This window comes from Simochromis diagramma, unplaced genomic scaffold (genome assembly GCF_900408965.1).
Source record: "Simochromis diagramma unplaced genomic scaffold, fSimDia1.1 OVJJ01000371.1, whole genome shotgun sequence".
In the NCBI taxonomy this organism is placed as follows: Eukaryota; Metazoa; Chordata; class Actinopteri; order Cichliformes; family Cichlidae; genus Simochromis; species Simochromis diagramma.
In genome coordinates, this window is record NW_024386920.1 from 2,969,349 (window position 1) to 2,997,229 (window position 27,881).

Genomic DNA, 27,881 nt, shown 5'->3' on the forward strand with positions numbered 1-27,881 from the left:
ATAATAGATTATACAAAGTTGTTAAATGAAACAGATGGGTCAAATGTCACTTTTCACTCCAATGTGCTAATACACGGGAGGTGATGTAACTACCCTTACTGTCAAAGTTTACTGCTATCACATGAAGCTCTAGGATGCCATCATGGAACATGTCATACCTGGATTGCAGCTCATATCACTTCAGTGCTACCATAGAGGTAAACTCTCAATGCCTACACAAGCAGCTGTGTGGAAACACCTGGCTGATGATTGAAATTTACTCTAAAATGATTGTATAAGAATTTTGAATAATTATAAGAACTCCATCACCTCAACATCAACATAAATAAGTTTTTAATTCAAATAATTTTCAACTAAAATTCCCAAATATTCATTAGCTGTGTTTTTTAATATGCTGCACACATGCTAATAGATTTGTATATTGCTTCTATATTATTAGTCTAATAAAATCAAAAGTCCTTAAGAATTTTATTTGATTGAACATTTTATAAACCAAAGATTTTGAGATTTCATTGAAAAAAGTCATCAGATGGACTGTAAAACTTGATATACTGTCACCTTAACTGGTGTGTAGAATGCAAAATTTAGCTAGTTAGCTATAAGCTAAACTCGCTTTTTTAATCTAGCTAATTTAAAAACGATGTAGCCAGTTGAAAATAGAGAATATATAATATAGTGAAAGCAATTACTGAAACAGTTTAAGAAAGGGTACCTTAAAGTAAAGACTGAGATATGGTTTTGTATAGAATGTGATGTCTTTGTGATTGATAGTGTTAGAAATAAGGTTTCTTTTTAACATTAGTTGCAATTGTATGCTCATAATAGAGTTGATACACTCTTCATTAGAAGTATACAAGCTTTACTAATCTCAAGCTGTGAAGGGTTAACAAAGAGGCATGGAAGGAGTTGAGTGTTGAAAGTAAATTGCTTCACCTTTACACAACACAGTTTCAGACAGGACAGGCTGCTTGGCTTTGGGTGTCTGACAACAGGTGGTTCTAGTCGACAAGACATGGAGACTTTATTGTGACAGGACAAGATCCCTGAGTGGAGGACAATGACCGCTGCCATCCAGAAGGACTTCAAGAAGAACAAATCAGGGTATGTTGAGTCTAAACCGTGGCATCTCTCCATCAATAGCTAATCACAAATATTTCTTGTTTCCATGTGTCTAAGTATATACTTTGAATTAGGAATTGTGCTTCACTTCTCCGTGTGCAGACTGCCCGAATAGAGGTCCACAGCTATGCAAGCCAAATCTTTAACTGCCTGATAATAAAATACTGCAAATAGTGTCTCCTGAACTTCTCTCAATTTAAAAAAAAAACACCAACTCATTAGCCAGTCTAGCATTGTGTGCTATATAGATGCGTCTGGACAGGCACCACTCTGTATTTCTTAGGGAAATGCCATTAGAGCTGTAAATGCTAGTCTGTGAACACAGATCCCACTAAATGATCTCAGGACCTTGCCCCATACTCATGGAGTCTGATCAGAAATATGTAGACCAGACAGTGTCCAGCTCTCGCTATTTAATTTTCTGGTACCTCCTCAACATTCTTCAGATTGCATTAAATGTGCCCTCCTGGAGAAACTAGATTACCTGTGCAACCAAAATAGCCTGCAGATACTGTCTTATGCTACAAGTAGTGACAAGGACACTAGCAAGAAGCAAAACAAGAGAATAATATCACAGGTTTAGTCGGCTGTACCATTTTTTGGAGCAGCATATATGAACTCATAGTGGAGTAGTATAATGGAGTAAGTCAACATCCTAAATAAACACAGGTAAAACTAACCACAGACAGGCTGCACTGTGTCATGTTACACGCAGTTTCATTATTTAATTCATCATGTGTCAAGTTATGGAAAATTTGCTCCCAGGACATAAAATTTTATTTCATAACGTGAACAGTGAATGTAACCTTTAAAGCTTGATTTACAACAAATCTCATGTTCTGAGATGTAAAACACTGTGTGTGTGTGTGTGTGTGTGTGTGTGTGTGTGTGTGTGTGTGTGTTGATGTTTGTATATGCAAAGGTGACAGGGAGCCAGACCAGTATTTTGTATTCAAACAAAATGTAGGGCACTAGATGAAGAAGAAGTCATAAGTCACAGTCATTGACGTTACCACCTTCAACAGGAAGTGATGACTTCCGGCTGCTGTGTGACAGTTCATCGAAACACACCAAAGCACTCAGCTTCCCTATATCGCGCACACTAGACTCAGCAGCTCACGAGGCAGGAGGCTGATGATCTTAGATTCGCATCAATATGTCAAGTCAAAGTGAGCCCACGAACAAAGGAGACAATCTACTGCAAACACCTGAACAGGTAAGGACTACAGTGCATTTCAATATGTTGGCATGATTGTAGGCTACACAATAATTATTTAAATTTGATTCTCCTTAAGTTATTAAGCACTTATGTTACACGGTGATCGGGCAACAAGCAAACTGATGATCCCTTCAAATATTTCTGCTCTGGGTTTGAAAGATTTTCCTGGTTTGGTTTTCAGTGGCTTGTTATACTAGCAAAGCTTTTTTGCATTTTAGGGTAATTATATAAAAATTAAAAGAAAAAAAAAACATAAAATGGCAGCTACAACAGTGTTGTTGCATCCGAAGTTGAGTCACTGTCTCCAAATGGCTATTTCGAGATGCTGTGACTATGATTCATTATTATTTTAGGGGGGGAAAAACATCAGATCATGAAGAATTAAACATATTTTTCACAAAAGTGTTTTGCAATCATTTACTTTTGAAGGGTTTGCTACATTGGTACATAATGAAAATGCTGTACTCGTGTGCATGTGCGTTTGTTGAGGTTGGGTACGTGTGTATCTGCATAATTATTTTCAGACTATGTTTATAACGATTCCCTTTCAAGTGAATTTCCTGGATTGTTGGTTTGCTTTTGCTTCCAAGTCAGTTTCATTATCAGCGACAGAGGAAGTCTCTTGCATAGGCAGGCCTTATCAGAAACTTTAAAGTAGCACTCGCATTTCTTCAGACCAGCATTGATGTACTTTTTGCACAGGAAGAACTTGTAGCGAAGGCTGTAGTGACTTGAGATCACATTTAAATTCCTGTTAGTTTCAGTTTGATTCAACTGAAGTAGTTGCTTTTTTTTTTTACATCCATTTAAATGTCCAACATAAGCACCTTTCCCCTGTTTTTTCCAGGAGCATGGCTTACCAAGACTCAAACAGGTAAAAAACACAAACAATTGGCTTGGCTGTGATGAACTAAAACAGTGTGTGTTTTTGTGTGTGTGTTCGGGGGGGGTTAAATTTAACTAAACCAAACTAGCCAAACTGAAAGACCAGAGCCTAAAGACTCTGTATCACTGTTCTCAGCATGTTGACACTGTCATATTTATAGATAGTTAGATGTGTAATGGTTAGCAGGTTTATTGCTAATTACCACTCAAGGCTAAATAATGGAATGGATTTATATAGTTCCTTTCTAGTCTGACCACTGAAAGTGCTTAGACTACATTAAGTATACACTGCAACTACACAATTTACCTTTCTGTTATACATGATCACCATTTTTAGAAGTCATGTGATGCAAGATCTATTGATCAGTAAAAAGAACAATAACTTGTTGAGTTACTATTGAGATGTCTCTCTCGCTTTCTCAAAGCTTAGCTGCTGCTTTTGTTCCAAGAGGAAAAATAATCCCATCGCAAGTCATTATGCTACACTTGGTACAAAATGTACCCAAGTTATTTTACTAGTGGAGATTTCATCCTCTTGTGACAAAAACTGTTGTACTAAATTTTAAGTTAATCCCTCTGATAGCGGTCAAGAAATTTTATTGCAGATCAGCTTGGTTGCACTGGCTGAGAAAAAGTCAGATATCCCCCCCAGAATCATTACGATAAATCCTTTAAGAATAGCCATTTCGTTCTGCTTATCCAATGCGGGAAGGGTTGGAGCATATCCCAACTCCAAGAAGGAAAAGTCAAGGAACACATGGGACAGGTTGCCAGTTTATTGCAAACTTACAAACCAGAATTGCCAAAGAGAAATTAACCCACATAAGTCTGGACTGGTGGAGGAAGCTCGAGTAGAGGCAACGTGAAGAATATGCACTTTTCACTTAACATCTGCAGACCTTGTGCAAGTCTGTCCTGTAGATATTGGGAGAAATTGCTAAATTACGTTATGGTGATACTAGAGAATAAATCTGTAAAATTCATCTTTTGAGGACCATGAACATCTGTGCACAATTTCATTTCAATCCTTCCAGTCTTTGTCAGGACAGCACCTTCAAAAGTCCTCAAAGTCATTAGCAAATGTCTTCTGTGGACAATGTCAAAATGTACAAAATCTCAGGAATTTTTATAGGGAATTTGCTCAAAGACCTGCCAATGTGACAAGTAGATATTGGACTATTTTACTGAATATGTTAAAGCCAGGAGGTCTCGTTATCAGAAGACTTTGAATATGTGGACAATCCTTCCCATAGTTATTGTACTGGCTTTGGTACAGGAAAGTCCCCTCATGAACAGGGGAACAGTTACTAGGACATATCCTCTTCGAACAATGAATGTCACAACATGGACAATCTTGTATAAGTCTGTGAATAGATGTTGGATTATTTTACTAAATAGGTTAATGCTTTGACATTGCACACAATGAATGTCTGTATAAAATTTAATCTAAATCTTTCCAACAGTTGTTGAGAACTGTGTTTCAGAATTCAACCTGGAGGTATTGCTAAAGAAAAAATCAAGTTTCAGACAAACCAGAACACGTCCTATAAGAAAAGTGAATGTCAAAATATGCAGAATCTTTGTGGTAATTAGTTATGTAGATACAAATGTATCTACATAGGATACTAAGAACTAAGGTATCTACATGAGGCTAAAAAATAAAAATTTGGAAGCTTTGATATGTTGATTCTAAAGTAATATAGAGAAAGTTGCATCGTATGAGGATAATGAATGGATTTTATATGTGTGCATAATTTCATGTCAAGACCTTCAAGTTGAATCTATATTTTTCACTGTACAGAAATGATGACGTTTTAGAACGTAGATACGATACCTTCACAAATTTGAAACTCACTGTGATCCATTGTAGTCACATATCACTGATATAGTTTTAAAATGTTCCTTTCATGTCTGCTTTTTGACGTTTTCTGTGTTTCCCTTTCCAGTTTTCACCCGTGCATACACGTAAACTGGGGTTGACAAGGAAACTGAGAGGGAGGGTCAGTCACCCTGCATGTGTTTTAAATGCTTAAATTTCAGGTTAAAATTATGCATGATTCCCATATTTATCAAACAGAATCATGGAAACATAGTTTTCCCGTGTCTCCTTTAGGATTTTAAAGAAGATGAAAATCCAGAAGAGAAAGCAAGGAGACACAAGGAGATGGAGGTATAATCACTTCCAGTGTATGACTATGTTCAGCACATAAAATGGCATTTTCAAACAACGTTCTCAATGTGATTATGTCTGTTAAAAGCTCAAGCCTCTGTATAAGGAGCTACTGTACACCATCGCACACAAAATGGGGAAACCTTCTTCAAATGAGATTTTCACAGATGACCAGCTTCGACGGTACATCCGAGAGGTAAAAACGTACACGCGTGTATAACGGCACTCATAACTTTCCAACTGCGTTGGTGTGCAACTAGATGATTGTTCAATCCATCCTATCTACCAGGCTTTCACTATGACAGAATCAGAGCACGACAGTCTGCTGGAGAAAGTACAGAGCACAGAGGTGAGAAAAGGAAGTCTGCATACTTGTTCCAATAAATGCGATGCTGAAGACCACCAACATCTATTAATAGTAGTCATAAGAATTCTATTTTCCACTGTCTTTACTGTGGCAGAAATGATGTCATCAGTATGTTTAATGCTGCAAACAGTATTACATTAAACAGTTAATGCTGTTTAATGTTGTTTTATTATCTAACCCTCTTATCCATCCAGCCCCCAGTATATTGTCTGATGGCCACTGTCAAGGAAGCCAAGGGAATTCTGGGAAAAGACATCAGTGGTGAGTTCTTGCCTTTCCCGTACAGAGAGGGGGTTATCACTTTTCCGTGATGTGATGATTGAGACTCCTTTTAATGTGTTTCTTTTTTAGCCAGAGATTCTATATCGATGTTGATTTCAGCTAGGCTAGACTTGACTAGACTGCACATCATCTTACTATTTTTTGTTTGGGGTTTTTCTTTCTTTCTTTTCTTTCTTTCTTTTTTTTAAACAAAGAAATAGAAATTATACTATGAAAGTTATTAATCAATCAAATTTACTGTGTGTGATCACCTAAAAAATCAAACACAGAAAGTGCCTAAAAAACACGATCATATACATTTAATGCAAAAGCAGACATAGCTTCCAAATGGTAATGGATGGATTGACATTAAAAAGTGCAACTTTGGGTATTTCAGATTTTCCCTTTTGAGCTGGAATGTTTTAGAAAAGCTGAACATTGTGCCTCTTTGCTGCCATCTTTCCAGTACTGTGGATTATAACTAAAAGCCCCAAAACTCTTGATATAAAATGATGATTGATGTCTAAAAATGTGATTAAATACTAGCAACTTAATGCTGAAGAATTGTCGTGTTTCCATTGTCATTGTTACCTTTTTAGCATGTTAAATTAGCATTTAGCTTGTAAGCTACAATTGAAGTTTCTTACATGATGGTGGGGGGGATTGTTGTGTGCCATGTTCTTGATACAACCATGCTAGAGAAAAACGTGTATGACCTGATTGGTTAGCGGTAGTTCCTGGAGAATTCTGGTTAATTTCGTAAATAGACTGCTATTTATATAGTATCTTTTTCCTCAGTTAAGTCTCATCCAATGGGGTTCTGCATCTTACCCAAGGAAAACTTTGGGATGTGGACTGGAAGAATCAGGGATCGATTTGATTTGATTTATTTTGTAGACAACCCTAAACTGCCAGATGATTATGCAGCAGTCTCCAGCCCTGTGTGACTGGGGTCTGATTCATTGTCGCCATGATTGTCACAAATCCGAAATGCCAGACTAGTTAATGTCGTATGGTTAGTGTTCCTCTGTTTGCAAATCCTGAATAGGTTAATAGTCTATAGTTTATAATGTGCATGTTTTCTCAAAATGATTATCCTCAGAAAAAAAGAAGTGAAGATCTTGTGCCTTCCTTCTAAGAATCTTTAGTCATTCTCCTCTGCCAAACGTGATTCATATTTGCATTTACTGAGTTTACATTTTTATGATTGGTTAATCTCTTTTTGGAGATGACTTGAGTTAATCAAAAACTGTTTGTTTTGAACAGGTTTCAGTGATCCATACTGTTTGCTCACTATAATGGAGGATGAGGAGGAGAGTCGGACTCGCCAGTCCAGAGCCAAACCCCTTAAATCTGTCGTAAAGGATGCAGTATCACATGATAAAATCTACCAAACAGACATTAAAAAGCAAACTCTTAACCCCATCTGGAACCAAACGTTCATACTGTGAGTCACAATTCTTGATCATTTCTGCTGAAGTAGATTGAAACGCCCACATTACCTTCTACTGTTTCTCTTCCTTTCAGAGAATTTGGACATTTTGCAGGTGCCAGCTTCCACCTTGAGATGTGGTGAGAAAACAGAAACCTTCACTTTGTTTGTTTTAAAGTTAATTAATTATGCTTTTCCTTATCTTCTGTCAAATATATGGAGTTACAATAATTAAATTAAATGTGGTCAAAGTCTCAAATGATGGGTGAACAAGAGATTGTGCTACAAGTGAGCCCAAAGCGCGGGCTTGAGACTACTGTCCTCTCATGCATACAGAGCTCTGGCTGTGAGAACAGATGCCCCACCCACCTGCTGTTCCTAATATTTGTTTGTGAGAGGCAGCCAATCAGAACAAAGTGTGCTTGAAGGGGGCAAGAATGAGCTAAAACAGTTTATTTCACAAAGACGGCTAGCTGAAAGGATTAATAAGGATTAGCTTGAACTGCTCATCATGCAAAGCTGCTCTAGTAGGGTGCAAAAACAATAATATGGCATTTGAGATGAGCATATTAGATTCCCTATAAAATGGTCTTTTCACTTTTCCCCTGTGCTGTGCCTTTTCTGCTACAGGGACAAAGATGAAGAGGTGTCACTCACACAGAAACTAGAGGAGTTCACAACCAACCTAAATAATTTAAGAAGGTATTCTACTTTCTCTGTGACTTACACATAAAAAGTTGATTATGCAAAACAGCTAAGTGTTTCTACTCATACCTGTTTAGGATGATCAAGGAGGCCAAAAAAGAAAAAGGAACAGACGACTTTTTGGGAAAAATCGTTATAAAACTGAAGGTATTAAATGATCTTATTTTTGTATCGTCTGTTTTTGCTCAGCGCTCTCTTTCCAGTCTAGTAACCATTTTCTATCCTCACACTACAGGAGCTCCACTGTACTGAAGACAACTGGTACACTCTGGAGCCCAGAACAGAGACTTACCCTAATCGTGGCCAGTGCCACCTTAACCTCAAGTTCATCCACAAAGGGGTAAAAAGATGCCCTCTTTGCAGTCTCCATGTAGTTTTACAGAGCGTAGTTTTACAGAGCGTCTCTGTTAGAATAAATGAAGAAATGGGCACTCATGAAACCTCTTTGATGTCTAAACTTACTCAAGAAAGAGGAAGTGGACTCAATAACAGTGAAGTTAATGACACAATACTCTAATAGGAGAGACTTGCGCTCCTTCACAACAGAGAACATAGCATTTATATGTCTAACAGAAAATACTTTCTATGTGTTGTGTGACTGACAGAGAGATGGGACCCTGAGCGCCGGCCGAAGCGCATACGTCAACTACTGTGGCATTCTGCAGCAGTTTGTCCAGGCTTACATCTCAAAGCAACAGGTTAGGCAAACATCCTCTCAGCTCTTCTCAAAATCCTTCATCAGTCTCTCATTTCTCTCTCTTCGTGCTGTCTTTTTCTTCTTTAAAGGGACAGTTCACCAGAAAATAAACGTAAAGATGTGTACTTTTGCTTAATTACGTAGTTAACCCTAACCACTTCCCCTCTAATGCTCAAAGCACGAAAAGTTAATTTGAAAAACTCAATAAGTTTCTTTTTCTGTCCATGAAGCATAATAGATAATAGAAACAAAGTTCACTTGAAAAGTTCACAAACCTTCTTATGACCGTTTCATGTAGGAACTTTTTCCTTTACACCCAACTGCATCGAATGTGGAGCTAGCTAACATTACCCATCAGCCAAGGGGGGCACCATCAGTGCTCGCATCTTGTCACAAGAGCAAGCCTCAAATTCTTTTGTAAAGTATTACGGTTGGTGGTTGTTGCGAAGAAAATAGTGCTTGCATGAAACTTCTCACTATTTGTTTCTGGATTTCTGGGTTATGCTTTCTGGAAAGACAGTGATGGTGACCTTTTTATTTATTTTGTTTTATTGGATTGGATTTAGCCATTCTGTTCAGAAGAAGACAACTAATTTTACAGCTGGGATCTCCAAAAGTCGGCAACTCACAACAAAGAATATTTAGAGGAATAAAGCTTACTGTAGTACCGGAAATGTCTGTCTGTCTGTCTGCAAACTACACGTTCAAGAGTTGCTCAACCAAACTTGGCACCCTTCATCTAAGTCCACTTAGAGATATCAGATATGTTGATACCATTATGATGTTATTATCCTTTCTGATGATGTCAATGAGCCTTTATCCACCAGCAACACCTTATAAAAGCGTTTTATCATTTTAAGAACATGACAAAAACGTCTGATTTACATCTGAAAAAAGCTGAATTACGCACGTCATATCATGATGCTATCCCATTACTCGGAAACCACTTATCAGCAGGCTAAAATGACCTGTTTTGAGTATTTATGCACCTATCACGCCTTAATAAAAGCGTCATATCATTTTAATTTGACAGGATCTCATTTATATCTACAAAAGTTGAATTATGCAGGATATGTCAGGATGCCATCACATTGCCTTTACAACCACCTTTTTAGCCCTTATGCACCTGCAACACCTTATAAAAGAATCATGACATTCATCTTTATATTTAAACAATTGCACGGATGGACAATCGAAACAATACTGAAGCACAGGCCTGTAGTAGTACTAAAAAATGTCTGGATTTGATTTTAGGGTGAACTCTGCCTTTAACCTTCTGATCTTGTTTTGTGTCTCTCAGAGTTCTGCCCCGTGGAAAGGGGAGTTGTGCGGCGAGGCCCAGACTCTGCTCGAACTGTACGCTACGCAGAACGACCTCTCACCTTTTCTTCAGGACCTGGCGTAAGCACCATATTTAACATGTTGTAAATTTCATATGAGAAGAAGATAAAACAAGCCCTGCGTTAGCTGAAGGGAATCATAAACTCTAGATCTATCGATCTATTGCTAAGTTTTTATCATTTATCAGCTTCCAGTGATATTGCATCAGAGGTATGATGAACATATTGTAAGTCAGTGTGATCCAAGTCAAAGAATCCCCACAAAATGTAACTGAAACCTAATTACATTCGTCATTTTGGGATTTTACCAATACACATCAGTTAAAGACAAAAATTAAAAGACTGTGTGTCAAAAACAAATTCACTTTAAAAATGGTCTTTCGAGTACATTAGTGCGGCTGTTAACCTTAGTTACTGTTACTGCTGTGCCAGCTTTCAGTTGTGCTTCTGAATAAATGTGGATGTGTGTGCCCCTGACAGGAAATGGGTGGCGTACAGTAAGTTGTACCAGAGCTTAGAAGTGGACTCGTCTGTGCTGTTACAGCAGCTCACGAGTATAGAATACCACTGGCACCAGCAGGAGCTGCCCTACCAACAGGTATAAGTGCTCAACTCACTGTCACACAGCTGCATAATTCAGAAGCAAATGTGCTTTACTGTGAGAATTTCTGAAAAGAGGTGAAGAGCTTTAACAGCGCAGGGACCTGCATACTTTCACTGCTAATACAACCTAACTATGTCACCTACTTTTACTCGTCATCTCGGTTTAATGATGATTTTTCTGTCCTGTGATAGTCATTAATAAAAAAGTTAAAAGAAGCCAGGAGCTGACTTTCAATGCCAGAAGTGTTGAGGAAGGTGTTGCACTCTGTTATCAGAAACAGGAACTTGGAGACTCTCTTCACGGCTTCCTACAGTACGGCCTGTGTCTGGTGGCCAAATACAGAGACATCTTCCCTCCAACACCCAGCGCTACTCCGAAACTACACAGACTGCTCAGGTACACGTGGTTATAAGTGTTTACAGACTCGGCGGCAGAGCTGCTGTAGCTGAGGACTTTGATTATGAAGTACTTGTGCTTTTTTTAGGATATTAGTCCAGATCTGTAAGACACAGGCTTTTCAGAAATTAAATCCAGCTCAGTTTGACCTGCATGATGAGGTCACCGATGCTATGCAGGTCAGTCATCATACTTGGGAGATTATTGCCATCCTAATGTTTAGTACATCATATAACTGTAAGTACTCATCACATTACTCTTATATCAGAAAGGTACAGAGGACTGGTTCGTGATCAAAAAGGGTTTGCATCAGCCGATGACTAAGGTAAAGTCATTCACATCATGAAAATCTTACCTGGCATCTCCATTTTATTGCACTACACTTACTATTTTTGCACTATGCTGTCACACAGGACCTCTCAGAGATTGGGAGCGCCCTCTCTAGGTTGATTGGGGAGGTGCAGGAAGACATAAAACACAACAAAGACGTTTGGAACAGAGTATTTGTGAGGTAAGAAGGCAATTAAATGTTATTTTTTTACTTGGCTTACAGTAGCTTGAAATGAATGAAAACCTCCCCTGTTCTCATGATGTTTTTATCACAACAGTGCTGTGCAAGTTGATGTGTTCACTGTCACCTATAAGAGGTTTGACTCCCTGGTAAGTAGAAATGGAACAGTCCCTTCAAGCCCCGTCAACCTTCTTCTTAATGAATCTGGTCATTTCTTGCCACATTGTTCTCTCCTTTCCTCCACAGATTGCAAAAGAAATGAGGGAAACCTTGTCGTTAATGGAGGATCAGATGGAGCAGAAACTAGCCAACAGCCTGTTCCCAGTTTATCTGAGCTTGCAGGCCATCTACAAAGACAAAGCTTTCTTACAGAAAAGGTCAGAAATCATCACACTCAGTGATCTGTCTTATATGGCAGCCCTTCACTTGTCCCATCGCTCCAAATGTACCACCCTGTTTCTAAAACAGCTGCTGGAAAACCTCACAATTAGTCATATAAACTGTTTCCTTATCAAAAACCGTAAAGATTTTGTCAATTACATTGTGTTGGATACAAATGATTCCAATCACTGCCTTTTAATTGTATTAACATTACACGTGTGGGCCCAAATTTGCACAGAAACCGGGTTGTATTCATGTTTTTTAAAGTGGTGCTGACACTTCAGTTAAGCGTTCGATCCATTTTTTAATCTATTTATTTTTTGTTTGTTCAGCTGAAGTTTAAATTCCTTCTGTCAGTACTTTGGAGTTTAATGCAAGTAATGTAATAGGAGCTCAAGAGCTTGTTTGCCTTTTCAGGGGAGTGCTAGAGCTGTCAGACTTTCATGAGGGTTTCCGAGAGGCTCTGCCTTACTGGCTGAACCAGGCATTCAGCACCACTCAGGACAGGGTGGAGAGGGCTGTCCAGGTGGACCAGGTAAATGACAGAAGACTCTTATTGTAATGTAAATTTCTTCCACAAAGAAAAATGTCAATATATATTTTTAAACCCTTTCTTCTTCTCAGCTCCAACCACTGCAAACTGGTGTTGTACCAATAAAACACAGCTCCTCAGCAGTGGACCTGGTGGCGTGCATCCAGCCCATCTGCCAGCTGTGGGAACAGCTGTCCTGGCCTGACCCCGAGGAGGCTTTCATGCTCATGGTCAAAATCACCGAGGTGCATATATCAGACTATAAACTGGTTACATTACGTGATTGTTGGAAAGATTGTTGGTTGTATATCCCGGCTTTCTGTGTGTTTTCAGGATGTTTGTAAGATTGTGGTGAACTATTGTAAAATCCTAAAGGAGAGAGTCAGGGTGCTGTCTAAGAACTCTGACCACGGCTCTGCTATTAACATGGTAAGAAGAAGAAAACAACAAAAATAATCTTTAGGAGCAAATTAATGCTACAACCAGATTGTCCTCCTCCTCTCTGTGCAGTTGTGCGTGGTTGTGAATGACCTGGAGCACTTGCGGACTGTGTTGACCCGACTTCCCACGCAGCTGAACTGGGCAGGGCTTCGAGACAGGACTCACGATGTGATAGGAGAAAGCCAGTTCAAAAACACGCTGCCCTCACAGCTCCAGCAGGCCCAGAGCACCTTGGGCCGAGAGATCCGATCAGCTTTAGACACTCTTGGGAAGAAGGTATCGAAGACCAGAATGGAAAACTGGACAGTTTTTTAAAAAAAAACGCTATATTTCACACATTTAAAATGAAATATCTCTTCAGTTAAACACAGACATTGAAACACACGTCAGAAACATGTCGACCAGACGGAGGATTCCTTCCAAATCCACAGAGGATGTGAGTCATGCCTGCTCTCTTCCAGTCTTTTGTCCAGTTTTCTCACCTCATCCCCAGTTGGTCACAGCAGACGGCTGCTCCTCCTCTGCCTAAGGTTTCTTCCTGTTAAAAGGGAGTTTTTCCTTCCCACAGTCACCAAGTGCTTGCTGATAGTGGGTCTGATTGTTTGGCTTTTCTCTTTAACTCACAACATAAATCACCTTGAGGGGACTGAATTGAATCGAGTCTATGTGAACTGAATTTCTGTTTGCCTAACATTTAGCCTCTTTTCTGTTCTTAGGCTGCAGCCCCTCTTATGCGCTACATAGAGCAGGAGCTGCAGTACATGAATGAAAACTTAGTTCAAGAGAACTTCAACAGGTACTGAGCCTAATGTCTGATAGCTCTGCTTGTGTTGTGTATTTTCCAGTAGTTTGTTTTCAGTGTCTCAAGAAAGTTTTCTAAAGAGTGTCAACTTATTTTATCTTCTATATCCAGTCTCCTGACTCCTCTGTGGAATAACTCAGTGAAAATCATCCACCAGGTGGCTAATCAGCATCAACTGCAAGAGGGGCTAATGGTGTTCTCCCAGAGGTTGCTATATACACTGCAGGTTGGTCCACAGCCACAGAAAACTGTCTGGCTGTCTTGTTATTTCTTTAAGCACTCTTCAGGAACAGTTCTCCAATCTTCTTAAAGGACATTCCAAGCTCCTCTTTGAATGTTGGCTCCGTTCTTCTGTGATGTTGAGACTGTTATATCTCTCATGACCTCCTCTGTATATACTGATGAGAATTTATACCAAAAATATCGAATATCGATCCATCACTCAATAAGGCCTGTTGTCACTGATTTTCAGGAAGGTTCTTATGTAGTTTGGCATACCTCAGCATTTTTTCCTACCTTGAATATGGCATCTTAACAGCTACCCTTCCACTAAGAACATTTCTCATGAGGTTTTGGTGAAGTGTATATTAACCAAGGCATTCTAAAATGATCTCTAAGCTCCTGTAAGATCTTTGCTGGATTTTGTCCTCTTTCTTAAGGACGTGGCTTTGAGATACTGTTCATCTGCTATTCTTTATCAACCTTTTTGACTTAAATGGGGACCACTATTTACCAAATGAACATCATGTTGTTTCAGTTAGACTTTAAATTAGTAATTGAAACTCATTAGTAAGGTTACTGCAGTGTACCCAGGTTACAGATCAATGAAGCAGACGAGCTGTGACTGCTGGTCATTAGAACGACCATTTTGAGCGGACGTCATCAAAATAAAAAAAAACGTAAAAAGCGTAATAATTTATTTTTGCATTTCTTGAAAATGTCAGTGCCTTGAGCAGTGCTTCCACGCAGAGGGAAACGGACTTCCTCTGAATAAACTTCACTCTGATGAGTACAAGGTGAGTCTCTGCAGAAGAAGAAACTATTCATTTCACCGAAGAGTGTAAAACGATTTGACTTTATTATTTCACTCTTGTGTCTGTCGAGGCCCTCAAAAGCCACCTCACTCACCACTCCCTGAATAGCCAGCAGCTTGTGGAAAAGTACCTTGAAGGGAAAGTGTTTGAGCAGGTGAGTTTTGCAATAAACACTTATCACACAAATTTCTTTTGCAGCTCTTTTAGACTGTCACTGTCTCTGCTGATTTACAGAAAGCATACAGTGGGGAGAAATACGGCGCTGTCACCCTCCTAGCATCCTACAGAAGATCAGACCAAAGACTCAGAATTGAAGTGCTGAATGCAGTCAACCTCCTACCAATGGATTCTAATGGTGAGAACAGTTACAAACACATCCTGTTGATACAAACAGGCGCTCTAGATCCATGATAAGTATACAGTGACGTGTGCATTGACGGCAGGTCTCAGTGATCCATTCGTGCATCTGTGTCTGGAGCCTTACCACATCTTTCCCGAGGTAGAACCTCGCTGCACTCAGATCAAAAACTGCGATCTCAATCCCCTTTTTGACGAGGCATTTGAATTGTAAGTAGTTCACTCTCATACGTGAGCCTGTGCGGCTGTCTTCTTTCTACGTGTTTCATCTCATGTATCTGCCTCCCCTCCTCTGTCGTAGTCTGGTTTCACTGGAACAGTGTCAGGCCCACAGCGCTTGCCTGGTGATCACAGTCCTGGACCACGACACCTTGAGGTCAGACGACTTTGAAGGCGAGGCCTTTCTGTCCCTCAGATCAATACCGGGAGTCGCTAAAGAATCCAAAGGAGATGAACTCAGCTTACAGCAAAATAACGTTCCTGCTCAAATCCGCCTGCCTCTGATGCATCCTAAGCCTAACGGTACGTCAGTATGTTAAAGTTACATCACAACAACAGATGCCTCAAGGCGCTTCATATTGTAAGCACTTGCCTATGCCAGAAGGTTTGGCATAGGCAGTCTCAAAAGCATGAACATGCCGTTGAACAGCCGTCCCCAGCCTTTTTTGCGCCACGGACCGGCCTTTAAGGTGTCGCAGATAAATACAACAAAATAAAACCAGTACTGGTACCAAAAAAAGAAGGTTTGTTTCCTAACACGTGAGAAAAGACCAAGGGAAACCTAACAATAAAAACGATTAAAAAATAAAGCTAAAAAACGATTAAAAACCCTGAAAACCGTAAATTTGACACTCTCGCGGCCCGGTACCAAACGACTCACGGACCTGGGCACCGCTGCCATAGAAGGTCTTTAACCTATCAGCAGGGCCAGTATCTGCTCCTTCATGGAAGGAGGAACAGGATGAGCACTGCCAGAGCTACAAAATGATCTCCAGCAGGCCACTGGTGTGAATGTTGATGACAAACAGACTTATTGAGGTTGGCATGAAGTCACCACTGGCTTTTCATAGATGAGAGCAGGTTAACCCTGAGCACATGTGACGTCCGGAGATGTCGTGGAGAATGTCTAACATTGTTAAAGGTGACCAGTTTGGTGGTGAGTCAGTGATGGTTTGGGAAGGCATATACGTGGGTAGATACATAGACCAAGCAACAGCAACCTGCCTGCCATTAGGTATCAGGATGAAATCCTTGGCTCCATTGTTAGACCCTACGCTGGTGCAGTAGGTCCTACGTTCCTCTTTGTGCACGGCTTCATAAGATAAGAGCGTGCAGGCAGTTCCTCAAGGATGATGAAATTAATTGCACTGATTGGCCCGCACACTTGCCTGATCTAAGTCCAACACAGCACCCCTGGGACGTTATGCCGCCAGGTTGCGCCTCAAACTGTCGAGGAGCTCATTGATGCTCCGGTCCAGATCTGGGAGGAGATCCCTCAGGACACCATCTGTCAGCTCATTAGGAGCATGCCCTAACTTCCGAGTATCATTTTAACTTGCTGCAATGAAATTTATACTAGCCTGCTATATCACTGTTTCACTTTGAAATCAGCCCTCTGTAGGTTTATAAGTTTCATTTCATTCTCACAATGTGGCATCCCTTTCCTCCCTAACCCATTAACCATATCACTATAGACATCACCATCACTTTTTTTTCCATTGAGATCTGACGTGTTTTTAAAGTGTTCCTTAAATTGTAAATCATCAGTGGCACTCAAGCCTAACCCGTGTTTGTGTGCACTTCTGTAGACAACAACATCCTGCGGTTACTGGAGTCCAGGAAAGGAGACCGGGAGGCGCAGGCTTTTGCAAAGAAGCGAAGACAGAGAGAGAAACAGTCACAGGAGGCCATTCAGTCATAATGAACACACAGAAACAAGCTGTTCCTCCAAAAATATACAATTTGTTTTAATGATCTGTACCAAAAACAATGAAAAAAATCCACTCAGAAGGAAACACTGGTGTTGCATGAGTTGTGTGTGGACCTTATGCTGAGCATGAGTTTACTGAAGACCATCACAGTGATCATGAACACTTTGAGCCTCACACAGCTTTACATACCTGTATGCTTCCTGATGCTTTGTCTAATCAGTGCAAGAGATAAGTATGACATCACTTAACTGTGTGTGTGTGTGTGTGTGTGTGTGTGTGTGTGTGTGTGTGTGTGTGTGTGTGTGTGTGTGTGTGTGTGTGTGTGTATATATTATATTATATAAGACTACATTTGACGCTGAAATGTCAAAGATTACTACAAATGCTAAAATATTGGCAGATAAACCTGTTGCGCGTTGATTTAAACACAGCAATGGGGCCGGTTTTAATAAAAATACTTATGTCTGAGTTAACATGAAAAAGTAAAAATTAAAAATATGTCTTTTCAAAGAGTACACAAGTTGACTATGTTTGCCTCGATTGTGTTAACATGCTTACTCTTCCAGTTTATGTAGAAGAATATTAGACCTGAGTGCTTTAAACAGAGGCCATCTGTTGTAAATTCAAACAAATATTCCTACTATTGTTTTTATATTTCTGTTAACAATGACCAGTAAATAATTTTCCTTAGCTAAAGACAGGGAGAAAAAAAAATGCAGTAAAATCTATAAATGTGATATCAGTAGACTGGGATATCCTCTTTTTGACTGTAACAATATAGACTCATTGCTAGATTAAACTAACCATGCCCTTTAAGTGTTTTCATTCAGACCTCTTGATTTTTGTTAGGATGGCTCAAAAATATTAAACAATAAATAAAAAAATAAAGTCAAATAAACTGCTGACCTGTTGCACATGGATGGAAAACACTCTGTTTAGAGTAAAAAAAAAACATAATTGAGAACTATTTGTGTAAATGTTTCATAGCTAGGGTTACACAAGAAATGACAGCAGGTCTTAAAGTGATTTTCACAACTCAGGGGCAGGTGGAAAGAACAGTGTTGCTGGTCAAAAGCATCATCTAGTTAAAAAAAAAAAAAGAAAGAAAAGAAATTGTTCCACTGGTAACACTGGAAACATCATTCAAAGTTCCACATTAAGAGCTTTTACTTAGTGACTACAGCTCACCAAGCTGGCAATTTGTGAGTAAATCTCATCTTAGAAGTACACAACTAGGTCGGTGCTTGATTTGTTACCAAATAACAAAATGACCTGTGGGTAATTCTGAACTGTTGACACAATTCGAGGCTGGTGTCTGTGGAATCAGGACTGACTGGTCTGGAATCTGTGGTGGTCCCACTGAATTGTGAGGTCAAGAGAGCTGCTGTTCCAGGCTCTGTTCAGGGCACAGTGGGCAATCTGTAGAGGTGGAGCAGCCCTCACACTGTAGTCCATGGCCACAGGGCAGCGACACCGAGCCCTGCTCTCCACACGTCACGCAGCACTGTCTCTGTTTCCTGTACACCACCTTAATAAACACAAGAGGGACATGTTAACACCTCTTAAACTTAAACTGGACAAAGACATTAATACATGGTTATGTTCATATACAGTGTTAGTGAATCATCAGGTTACTGGGTGTTTGTCAGTATTAGTCATACATACATGTAAGTTACTGTCACACGTGTCAGCCACTGCAGTACCTTACAGATATGTCGTTTGTCTTGTTGTAGTAAAATGCCTTTTATCTATAGTAATTTGTATCAGTATGAATAAAGTTAAAGACAATTCTATCATTCTTTCCTTTATTTTCTGCCATATATGGATGGTTACAATAGTGGAAACTCAGGTTAAATACAGGTAAAGGTTCAAATAATGAAGCCAGCACATATAAAACAAGTTCTATAAACAAAAGCTCATGTTTAAAACCTAAATCTCTGTATCAGACACTTATTTTTTGCTCTTGGCTCTGTAGGATGTCACACAGAGACAAGATCTCTCTAATATGGTCATGTCCAGAATTGTTTCTGAGGAGCAGCCAATCAGAAAAAAGTGGGCTTAAAGGGAAGTAAATCGAGGTTGAGCCTTACTTTCAACTATGATCATACAGTTTACTCTCACAGAGCCTAAAAACACAGAGCTGAAAGTTAGTATAATAGACCAAAAACATTTTTTTTGTCTAATTTTGAAGTTGTGGGATTTGGTTTCTCCGTTGCCATACAGGACACCGGCCTGTGACGGGAACATCAGGGCATGCTCCAATCTGTTTTAGAGAGCTCTGACTTTCCAGAGGGCTTTATTTCCCCCCCCCTTACAAGTGAGATCAACATAATTACTTTGATGGGCTGCCTAATCTTGAAGAATCTGTCTCAACGTATTGAATTGGCCATAACTAGGAATGAGTCAATTCAGATCTTAGGTTATTTACGTCACCACAGCCACACCCTATTGCTGAAAGTATTCACTCACTCATTCAAATAACTGAATTCAGGTGTTAAAATCCCTTTCATGGCCACAGGTGTATAAAATCAAGCACCTGGGCATGCAGACGGCTTCTATTAACATTTGTGAATGAATCAATTCAGAAGCGGCTCAGCCACAAAGTAGCAGAAAATCACAGAGCGGGGTCAGCTGAGGTGCATAGTGCACATTGGTGTAAAGCACATCAGCATCCACCACTGGACTCTAGAGCAGTGAGGGCGTGCTCTCTGGAGTGATTAATCGTGCTTCTCCATCTGGTAATCTAATGGGTGAGTATCCAAGGAGAACAGTACTCGTCTGACTGCGCTGTGCCAAGTGTAAAGTTTGGTGGAGGGGGGATTATGGGTAATGTTTCAGGAGTTGGACTCAGCCAGTGAAAGGAACTCTTAAAGCTTAGTATACCAACACTTTCATGGTCCTAACTTTGTGGGAACAGTTTGGGGATGGCCCCTTCCTGTTCCAACATGACTGCTCCAGTTCATAAAACAAAGCCCCCAAAGACATGGGTGAGAGAGTTTGGTGTGGAAGAACTAGACTAGTCCTGACCTCAACCTTTGACCTTTGGGATTAATTATACTGGAGACTGGAGCTGTTATAGCTGCAAAGAGTGGGACAATATAACATATGGTGAAGAATGTTTGAGTTCCAGAACGTTTTCAGTTTTGATGCTACCTTCAAAAAAATGAACATTTCCCTCTTGTTTGTGTGACTTTTTTTTCTAAAACCCGGTTGCTCGTTTTCTGGTTGTGGGTGGCACTGTCCCGTTTTCATGTTTCATGCTAAAAAAACAATTTCAACACAATTTCAGAATTATATTAACGCTGCTTTCCTCGTGTAGCCAAGATTTCTAATTAAAGTCTAAGTGTGTGGTGGAAGTTTTGATAGAAAATTAGGTTAATAAAAAACATGAGCTCACTAATTAAACTACTGCACTTCTGTTGCTAAGAAGACAAACTGGAGGAATGTGGTGTGACTGTAACCCTCACTGTGCTTCGTACCATTTCAGATACTGAACAATGACCCTTCATCTACCATCTTTGAGATAGGCTGGCCAGCTTGGTGTGTTAGCCTTCTTACATGTGCTATCAGATATGAAATATCACATAACTGGGACATTTTATTTTTTTCTTTTAAGCCAGTATCAGTATCAAAACATTGATACTACTTTTTTTGACTGGTAAGATCATTTCTGAGGATTTCTGAGTAAGCTACTGCCTACTTACTTAATTAACTAAACATCTAAACTCCTTAATGTTCTATGTGGCCAAAAAGTGTTGGTTAGCTAGAACACTAGAGTGGATGCTATTCGACTTCGAAACAAGCAGTGTGAGGCTAACAGGTCGTGGAGGTTGTGGGTATTACCTGTTCCACAGCATGTAAGCAGGTACAAAGCTGAGCCTGTAAACTGAGGACCGACTCCAACGGCAGCCGGTGTAGTAGCTGGAGTTGGTGCAGTGACAGATGAGGATTATCTCCGCTCCTTAAGCTCTCCAGCGCCTCCTGCAGGAGAGTAGCTTGTCTCTGCGCCTCCTCCTCAGCCTGCCTGGCTCTTTCTGCTTCCATGGCTAACCGCGTTGCATGGGCACGTGACTCCTCTGCATCCGCTTTCAGTGCTGCAAACGACTGAGAGAAAGCAGGCGGAACAAATGACGTGCGGTCCAAATTGGGATTTGTTTCTTCTATTTCTGCAGGTCACGGCACACAAACTGCTGTTTCAGGGACACGCTCGCATTTGCATGCCCCACTACCTACCTACCTGAGCTGTGTGTCTCCAGCTGTGACCCCACTGCTTCAGTGTCCTGTGAGCTTCCTCCAGCTCCTGTTTGAGCCTGGAGGTCTCTGCACAGGGAGCAGAGGGCAGTAGGGTAGGAGGTGTACCAGGAGACCCCTGGCCTGATGGGAAGTGCTCCCAGATATTAGTACTCATACCATTCAGACCTACAAAGAAACAAATAAATATAAGCAAACTCATGTTCTGTATGAGACTATTTGATCATTTAAACAAAAATCTACAGACCTAAAGAGCTATGAGATGGTCCCAGGAAGCTGCTCTCTGATTGGCCAGGTTGGGACAGATGAGTAGAGAAGAATGGTGAAGCATGCGGCCTGACTGGGGGAGATGGTGAAGGTGAGCTAAAAGCAGCGGAGCTGCTAAAAGAGCCTGGGATGTTCACTGGGGCAGAACTCTGAAGCTGGCTACCTCCTGTGAAGGCCAAGAGAAAAAGAAATGATTTTTACATACATGTGCATAATGTTTGATGTCAGACAGATATTCGCATGTCGATAATTCTGTGTGTTCATGCTTTCAAATACCGAGCATGACTCCCACACTGGGCAGAGCAGAGCTGCTCTCCAAGCTTCTCTCCAAAGCCGACACACCAAAGTCATTCAGGTCGAGATCATCCAGGGCTGATTCTGTAACACATAAAACACCACAACTTACATATCTACTGTCACAACTGCGAGACATGTGGATTTTCTTTTACTTACCAACAACTGATTCCACCGTTTCACTAGTCGGGTAAAAGGGCAAGGCATTAGCATTCATTCCAGAGGATATGCTGGATCCTGGGGGTCCAAGAGGAGCAGGGCTAGGTGGTGTGGCTGCCAGACTAGAGGGGATACTGGAGGACAGACTCAAAGGGCTGCCAACTGGCAAAAACACCTGAAGGTCCTTATGAAGAAAAAGTTAAAAAAAAAAAAAAAAAAAAAGGGTTTTGTTACTTTAACAAATAAATAAGCAAGAAATACATTTCAAAATGTTTGATCGTATTAGAAAACAAGAAAACCTGTTTGTTCTGAGTTGATGCTAGTTCTCTGTGCCGCTGCTCTAGAGCAAAACCCCTTTGTTTGGCCTGAAAAATAGTGACCTTAAATAAGCAGGACAAATATTTTGCAGTAATGTCGTCATTCTAGAGATTATATTTCTTCAGTATATCTTAATAGGAACTCATACGACCACGTTCCCTTTTTCTTATGCGCGTCCTTCTTACCTGATCTTCCCTCTCAAAGCCAGGTGCCCTGCCGTACCCTCCCTCTCCCGCCCACGGAGACTGAGGTTCTGCAGATCCACTCATGTCCTCACACAGAGACAAAACGCTACCAAGCAAGCCCTGCTCTGCTACACATGAGCCTGCAGAAGGAGAGAAGGGGTCCGACATAGAGCAAGACCCCATGCTGTGACAACCGGGACTGGCAGAAACCTCCTGGACAGGAATAGGGTCTGGAGGCCTAGGGGGTGGAGGGGAGCTGGGGTTGGGGAATGATGGTTCCTCTGGAACAAAGGGCTCTGGAGGAGGAAGAAAAACAAAAATTACAAGTTGACTCATCAGGCGCCTTGGGTTTCTGAGACATGATCACAGGTGTTTTGTGGGGATTTACTTTCAACATGAGCAAAGGCACAGAAGGGCCCTCTGGGACAGCTGCCACACTGCTGCATGTCATTGCACTTGGTGGATTTATAGATCTGTAACCAAAAAGAGAAAAAAAAAGACACTGCTTCACATCTTGGGTGATTTCCAGTCAAGTTCTATAAAATTTCCTCTAAAGGAGACAAACCTCTGGGTGGAACTGTTGTTCTGTTCTCGTGTGGCAGTACTGACATGACTCAGCTCCCTCACATTTACTGGGATCTCCCCACTCTTCACTTTGCTTCACCGCAGGACATGGCAACGCTCTGCGGTGGTAAGAAACAAACAATTTGCTTTAACAACTGAGCCCCAATTGAGCAACAACAATAGCCTCATGTTTTAAATGCCTTCTTTCTTTGGCACAATGAAACACAGCACCTGTATTTGTGCTTGTGTGGGCTGCGTCTCCTGTCTTTGCTGTTGTGATAATACGGACAGGCATAACCTTGACGACACAGGCGAGGTGGTTTCTTACAGAGCTCTGTCTTGTAATGGGACAGCACGTAGTCATTATCTGAGGAGACATAGAGGAGAGAGGAAAGACACAGTGAGGCAGGCAGACTGTAAGGGCAGATCAAGGGAAATTAGGTAAAAATATTTGACCTTACAGCAACTGGAAATCTATATAAACAGACAATCTCAAAATACAGCCCAATATGGATGCTGATTGGACCTGAAAAGATTCAAGACTTGTTCAAACTTGTACGTTATGACGACCTTTGAAAAACTGATATATACATTTAATTAAAGCAAAAAACATGTTTTTAAATAACATTTAAGAGGTTTTGTAAAAACACAACCTAATTTACTTCACACCTGTAAGCACTGTTTAACAAACGGCATCATATCAGATTTATAAAAGGATACAACAGAGTTTTGGAAACTGAAATCTCTGCAGAGGATTAGAAATCAGTTTGTGCTGTAACTCAGACTAACACATTAGAATAGGTTCATGCAAACATGCATAACTCCAACCAAGTTGAATTGTTGCAAAAACGCTATAGCAAACATATGTTAATAAATGTACACAAGCTAAGGTAATCCTGCATTACTGTGTTTGTCAGTGTAGGAAGACTAACAATTTTTCATGTTCTTATTAGAAAAGAAATGTAGAGATCCAGCTCCTAGTAGTCCAGTTATTTGTAACTGTTAGTCTCTCTGCTTATCACTCCGGCTTATCGGTTCCACTTGCACTGATGCTACAATCAGCTAATTTCAGTTCATGTGTTGGAGGAAAGTAGTGGCACAGTCTACAGCGTGGATATTTGCATTATGCTGCTAACACAACTTCAGCTCTTTGCAACCATCTGCACAGACAGCATGCTAACGCTAAGCTAGCTAAGAACCCACAGTGACGTTAAAGCAGAGTGAGTGCTGACCCCAGCCCACCAGCCAGACCCTAAGCTTCAACAAGTAAACTGATGAGCAGTCAGGCTACAGCCTCTGTTTCTACGTCTTCATGTTTCTAGAATCACTGTGGTGATCGCTTTAAGACTCCATGTCCTGGTTTTCATCTTTGCTTTGTGTTTTATTAAGAGAGGGTTTGTGTACTACTAAGAAAACGATCTACAGCTACTAGCTACATCTCCACACACCAACGCAATCCATATCCTAATGACTACACACATATGATCTTTCTCTTAGTACTTAGGTAGGAACACAAAGCCGATAGTACATAGCAAAGATTGAGCAGTGAGCTGTTTTTCTGCCTGAATTCCTCCTGAAGTGGTGTTCCAGATGTTACCTTGCCAGCGTGGCTCCTCACTCAAGATCTTCTCTATGAGGGCTGTACTCGCTGCCTGTCCCGACTGCCCATCTCCTCCACCTCCGTCTGTGGTCCCTGAGCCTCCTTGAGACTCCATCACCTGCATTTCCCTGTGTAGCACGTAATGAGAAAAAAACTTTGTCAACACACAGCCACACACATAGAAACTACTTCAAAGATCGCTTCCATGTTTTATTTGGTGTACCTGATGTCATAAACGGGGCTGCGTAGGTCATGTGATCCGTGAGCAAATGCACAGTGGGAGCCGTTCTTGCTGCAGTGGCCTTTTGCATCAGTTTCATGGATACACGATCCAGTTTTATAGTAGCGGAGATGGTACCTGCGCTCTGTGTCACCTGCTGTTCGATGCAGAAATGGGCACCTGGAATGTAGAAAAATAAAATTCAAAAATGTTAAATTATTTATTTAAAGGCATGCAAATCATGCATACATTTCAATGTTTTTTTTTTAATTATGAACTGTTTTGTATGAATAATATTTTAAAAAAAAACAGGTAAAGAAAAACACACTTCATAATTCTTTGTTTGTGGCAACTGCTGATGTAAATAGGACTGTGAGATGTTTTAAGCACACAACATTTAAAGGACACTTTTGTATTCTGATTTGAAGCTCAAATCACAAAATATATACCCTTTGCACCTTTATCCATAGGTGCCAACCAGGACTGTACTGGTAATCAGGCATGACATGTAAATACAATTTTTTATGTTTTTTGTGTCCATATGCACACAACTTACAGGTCAGCTTGATGGGCCGCTGTGCACTCTAACACTACCCTACAAGCACTGACAGCAGCCCATTGGTTCATTTTTATTAGAATTTGGATTGCCCCATCACTGGCTCGCCCCTACCTTCCCTGTAGAACAGAGTTTAGTGTGGAAGAAGTGGTTGATAAAGATGGCTAAACAAAAGGTAAAGCATGGAACTGAAAAGCTGAGAGAGAAAAAGAAAGAGAAACAAGAAATAAATGCAACAAAATGTGCCAAAGTAAGCAATATGTTAGCAGCTGCACCGTCAGTAGTACCAGCAAAAACTAGTAAGAAGTCGCAGTCACAAACAGTTGCTGCTGCAAGCTTTGGAGAAGTGCAGGAGGAGGGACATCAGTCCCAAAAAGAGACTTATGAAGAGCCAGAAGAAGGGGTCCGTGGTAGGAAAATAGATGGAGGGACATAATTAATTAAATAAATGGGCTACTTTGACCATAACTAACCACAACTAAGATGCCATTATATGGTGGGCTGCCTGAACCAAAAATGTCACAGAACAGGAATCATGTTGCATCCTTTAGATCTCCATTTTCTTTGTTAATATTAAAATGGGTCATTGTGAGGATTGTACAGCACATTTCACTGGAGGGAGACCCTCAGAGTGAGAGTACAGGTGCTAAAGCATCTACTAGACCTCCATCCATACAGTTTTGGCCCATTTGTGTTCCGAATTACCACTTTGATGCCTTTAATGGAGATAATAAAGGTCTATTGACATTCAGAGACCTACACAATTGCACAATACGCTTCATAAAGAACTTGAATTTGACATTCTCCTGCCAGATTAAACTTGAAAGGGCTGCTAAAACAACAACAAACCTGAAAACGTGGACATTTAGTTAAATACTATGTCTTTCTGTTTAAATTAACCTTACAGAGACTATACATACCACTAATATAGACCTTCCCAGACATGGTGTGGCCAGTTATGCCATTCAAAAACAAAACTTCCCCCTTACACAAATCCCTATTTTTGTTTCTGTTGTAAGTATAATCAAGGCAAGTATCTTGTGCTAAACTGAAGCCTTTGTTACACTCACTCATCTCCGTCGGGGCAGGTGCCTGTTCCCTCATCATATTTGGTACAGTAAACATCTGGGCTGTAGTTGAAGGTTCCGTCCCGTCTGCGTATTGGCCTGCGGCGTCGCTGGTTCAGGAAGTGCCAGTGGAAACAGGAAAAAGGACGGTGCTGTGTACATTTATGTTGCACGAACAGGGGACACTGCTCCGTTCTAAACTCCTTCAGATATCTGGGAAAGAGGTGAGCAGCCAAAGAGACTGAAATATGTTGTTGTACGGTGTCACCATATTTTGAAGTGGCCTACACAAATAGGAATATATTGATATCATTGAGTTTTTCACGAAGATAATCTCATAAAAATAATTACTGTTTTAGCGCAACACAGTCTCGGCAGCAGTGAGCAAAATTTCTCACGGAGATTTTATATATATATATATATATATATATACATACACTTTCACTACACAAAGACTTAATGAATGCTGCCGTGACACACACACAACAAAGCACTTAAACGATGCTCCACCGCACAGCCTGTAAGAAATGGCTACTGTTAATGTCCAACGTTAGGCCTCTTTATGGAGACCTACAGCGCTAAATAAGCACATTATTTGCTTTGTCCATTTTACGCAGGTTTACTATTCATGGAGTTTCCTTAAATACATTTTAACAGTTGTTTTCTGTGTTTAAGTGCACGTGAGGTTGTGTACACTTGTGTACACAAGCTAATCCCGCTAACTAGCTACGTACGTGTAATGTTGAGGTTTCTCGGGCTGCACGTTCAACACGGTTGCAGGAGATGTTGACCCCCCTGCAGGCGAAGACGAAGAGGACGAAGAGTGTCCTCCGGCACTCGTCGCTACCGAAGATGACGGGGGCTGTGGATACGTTTTAGACATTGTACCCTTCTAAACCCTAACAACAAGAAGCTTGTTTTTAGCTTACTGGCTAGCTATTCTCGTTAGCTTCGAAATCCGCATTCTGTGGCGATGTGAGCCTGCGCAGGGCAAGAGGAAGTAATAGCAAAGGGACAACTAATAACACGGAACTATGGGATTTGAAGTTCAGTTATAACGTGACTAAAGCTGTGATTCAAAACTAAAGTGAAAGTCGTAAAAGATATTAACTGTCACATTGTCACAGAGTTATGGCATTTGCACAAATGTGAAACTGAAGAAAATAAGGAATCGAGGTCACGTTTATTTTTTTTATTTGCTTGCTTCCATTGGCTG

At 40.6% G+C, this 27,881-nt stretch overlaps 2 protein-coding genes across 3 annotated transcripts; one reads left to right on the forward strand and one right to left on the reverse strand.

The window, feature by feature from the left end:
- The first annotated feature begins 943 nt into the window (after positions 1 to 943).
- On the forward strand, positions 944 to 18,136 carry unc13d (unc-13 homolog D (C. elegans)). The gene is made up of 35 exons (XM_040036729.1): positions 944 to 1,101; positions 2,145 to 2,335; positions 3,186 to 3,212; positions 5,170 to 5,223; positions 5,337 to 5,393; positions 5,482 to 5,589; positions 5,683 to 5,742; positions 5,955 to 6,021; positions 7,288 to 7,468; positions 7,549 to 7,593; positions 8,084 to 8,155; positions 8,236 to 8,305; positions 8,394 to 8,498; positions 8,764 to 8,856; positions 10,156 to 10,256; positions 10,676 to 10,793; positions 11,074 to 11,195; positions 11,284 to 11,374; positions 11,464 to 11,520; positions 11,609 to 11,706; positions 11,804 to 11,855; positions 11,953 to 12,083; positions 12,505 to 12,622; positions 12,712 to 12,864; positions 12,953 to 13,048; positions 13,130 to 13,336; positions 13,422 to 13,496; positions 13,777 to 13,856; positions 13,974 to 14,088; positions 14,807 to 14,878; positions 14,967 to 15,050; positions 15,131 to 15,251; positions 15,340 to 15,463; positions 15,555 to 15,775; positions 17,062 to 18,136. Exons 2-35 carry the CDS (start codon positions 2,276 to 2,278, stop codon positions 17,172 to 17,174), a joined length of 3,348 nt encoding a protein of 1,115 aa, XP_039892663.1. The 5' UTR covers positions 944 to 1,101; positions 2,145 to 2,275; the 3' UTR covers positions 17,175 to 18,136.
- unk (unk zinc finger) lies at positions 17,196 to 27,786 on the reverse strand. Of its 2 annotated transcripts, none has more exons than XM_040036731.1 (15): positions 27,400 to 27,786; positions 26,669 to 26,878; positions 25,046 to 25,222; positions 24,820 to 24,950; positions 23,454 to 23,589; positions 23,224 to 23,341; positions 23,047 to 23,131; positions 22,659 to 22,954; positions 22,455 to 22,520; positions 22,156 to 22,339; positions 21,979 to 22,080; positions 21,683 to 21,868; positions 21,422 to 21,603; positions 21,028 to 21,288; positions 17,196 to 18,712 (listed from the first exon to the last, which is right to left on the reverse strand). In XM_040036731.1, the coding sequence occupies exons 1-15, from the start codon at positions 27,546 to 27,548 to the stop codon at positions 18,557 to 18,559; spliced, it is 2,439 nt and encodes an 812-aa protein (XP_039892665.1). In that variant the 5' UTR covers positions 27,549 to 27,786; the 3' UTR covers positions 17,196 to 18,556. The 2 variants fall into 2 exon arrangements, with proteins under 2 accessions (XP_039892665.1, XP_039892664.1); XM_040036730.1 differs by having other exon boundaries at positions 22,455 to 22,535.
- Between the last annotated feature and the right edge of the window lie 95 nt (positions 27,787 to 27,881).

Bases quoted from the DNA above. Each gene is read 5' to 3' on its own strand.
- unc13d (XM_040036729.1), top strand. From the start codon at position 2,276: ATGTCAAGTCAAAGTGAGCCCACGAACAAAGGAGACAATCTACTGCAA. The intron at 5,224-5,336 runs GTCAGTCACCCT...TGTCTCCTTTAG, and splicing joins CAAGGAAACTGAGAGGGAGG to GATTTTAAAGAAGATGAAAA. The intron at 15,776-17,061 runs GTACGTCAGTAT...GCACTTCTGTAG, and splicing joins GATGCATCCTAAGCCTAACG to ACAACAACATCCTGCGGTTA.
- unk (XM_040036730.1), bottom strand. From the start codon at position 27,548: ATGTCTAAAACGTATCCACAGCCCCCGTCATCTTCGGTAGCGACGAGT. The intron at 22,340-22,454 runs GTTTTCTTGTTT...TTTCTTCATAAG, and splicing joins CATCAACTCAGAACAAACAG to GACCTTCAGGTGTTTTTGCC. The intron at 18,713-21,027 runs GTAATACCCACA...GTGTTTATTAAG, and splicing joins GCTTACATGCTGTGGAACAG to GTGGTGTACAGGAAACAGAG.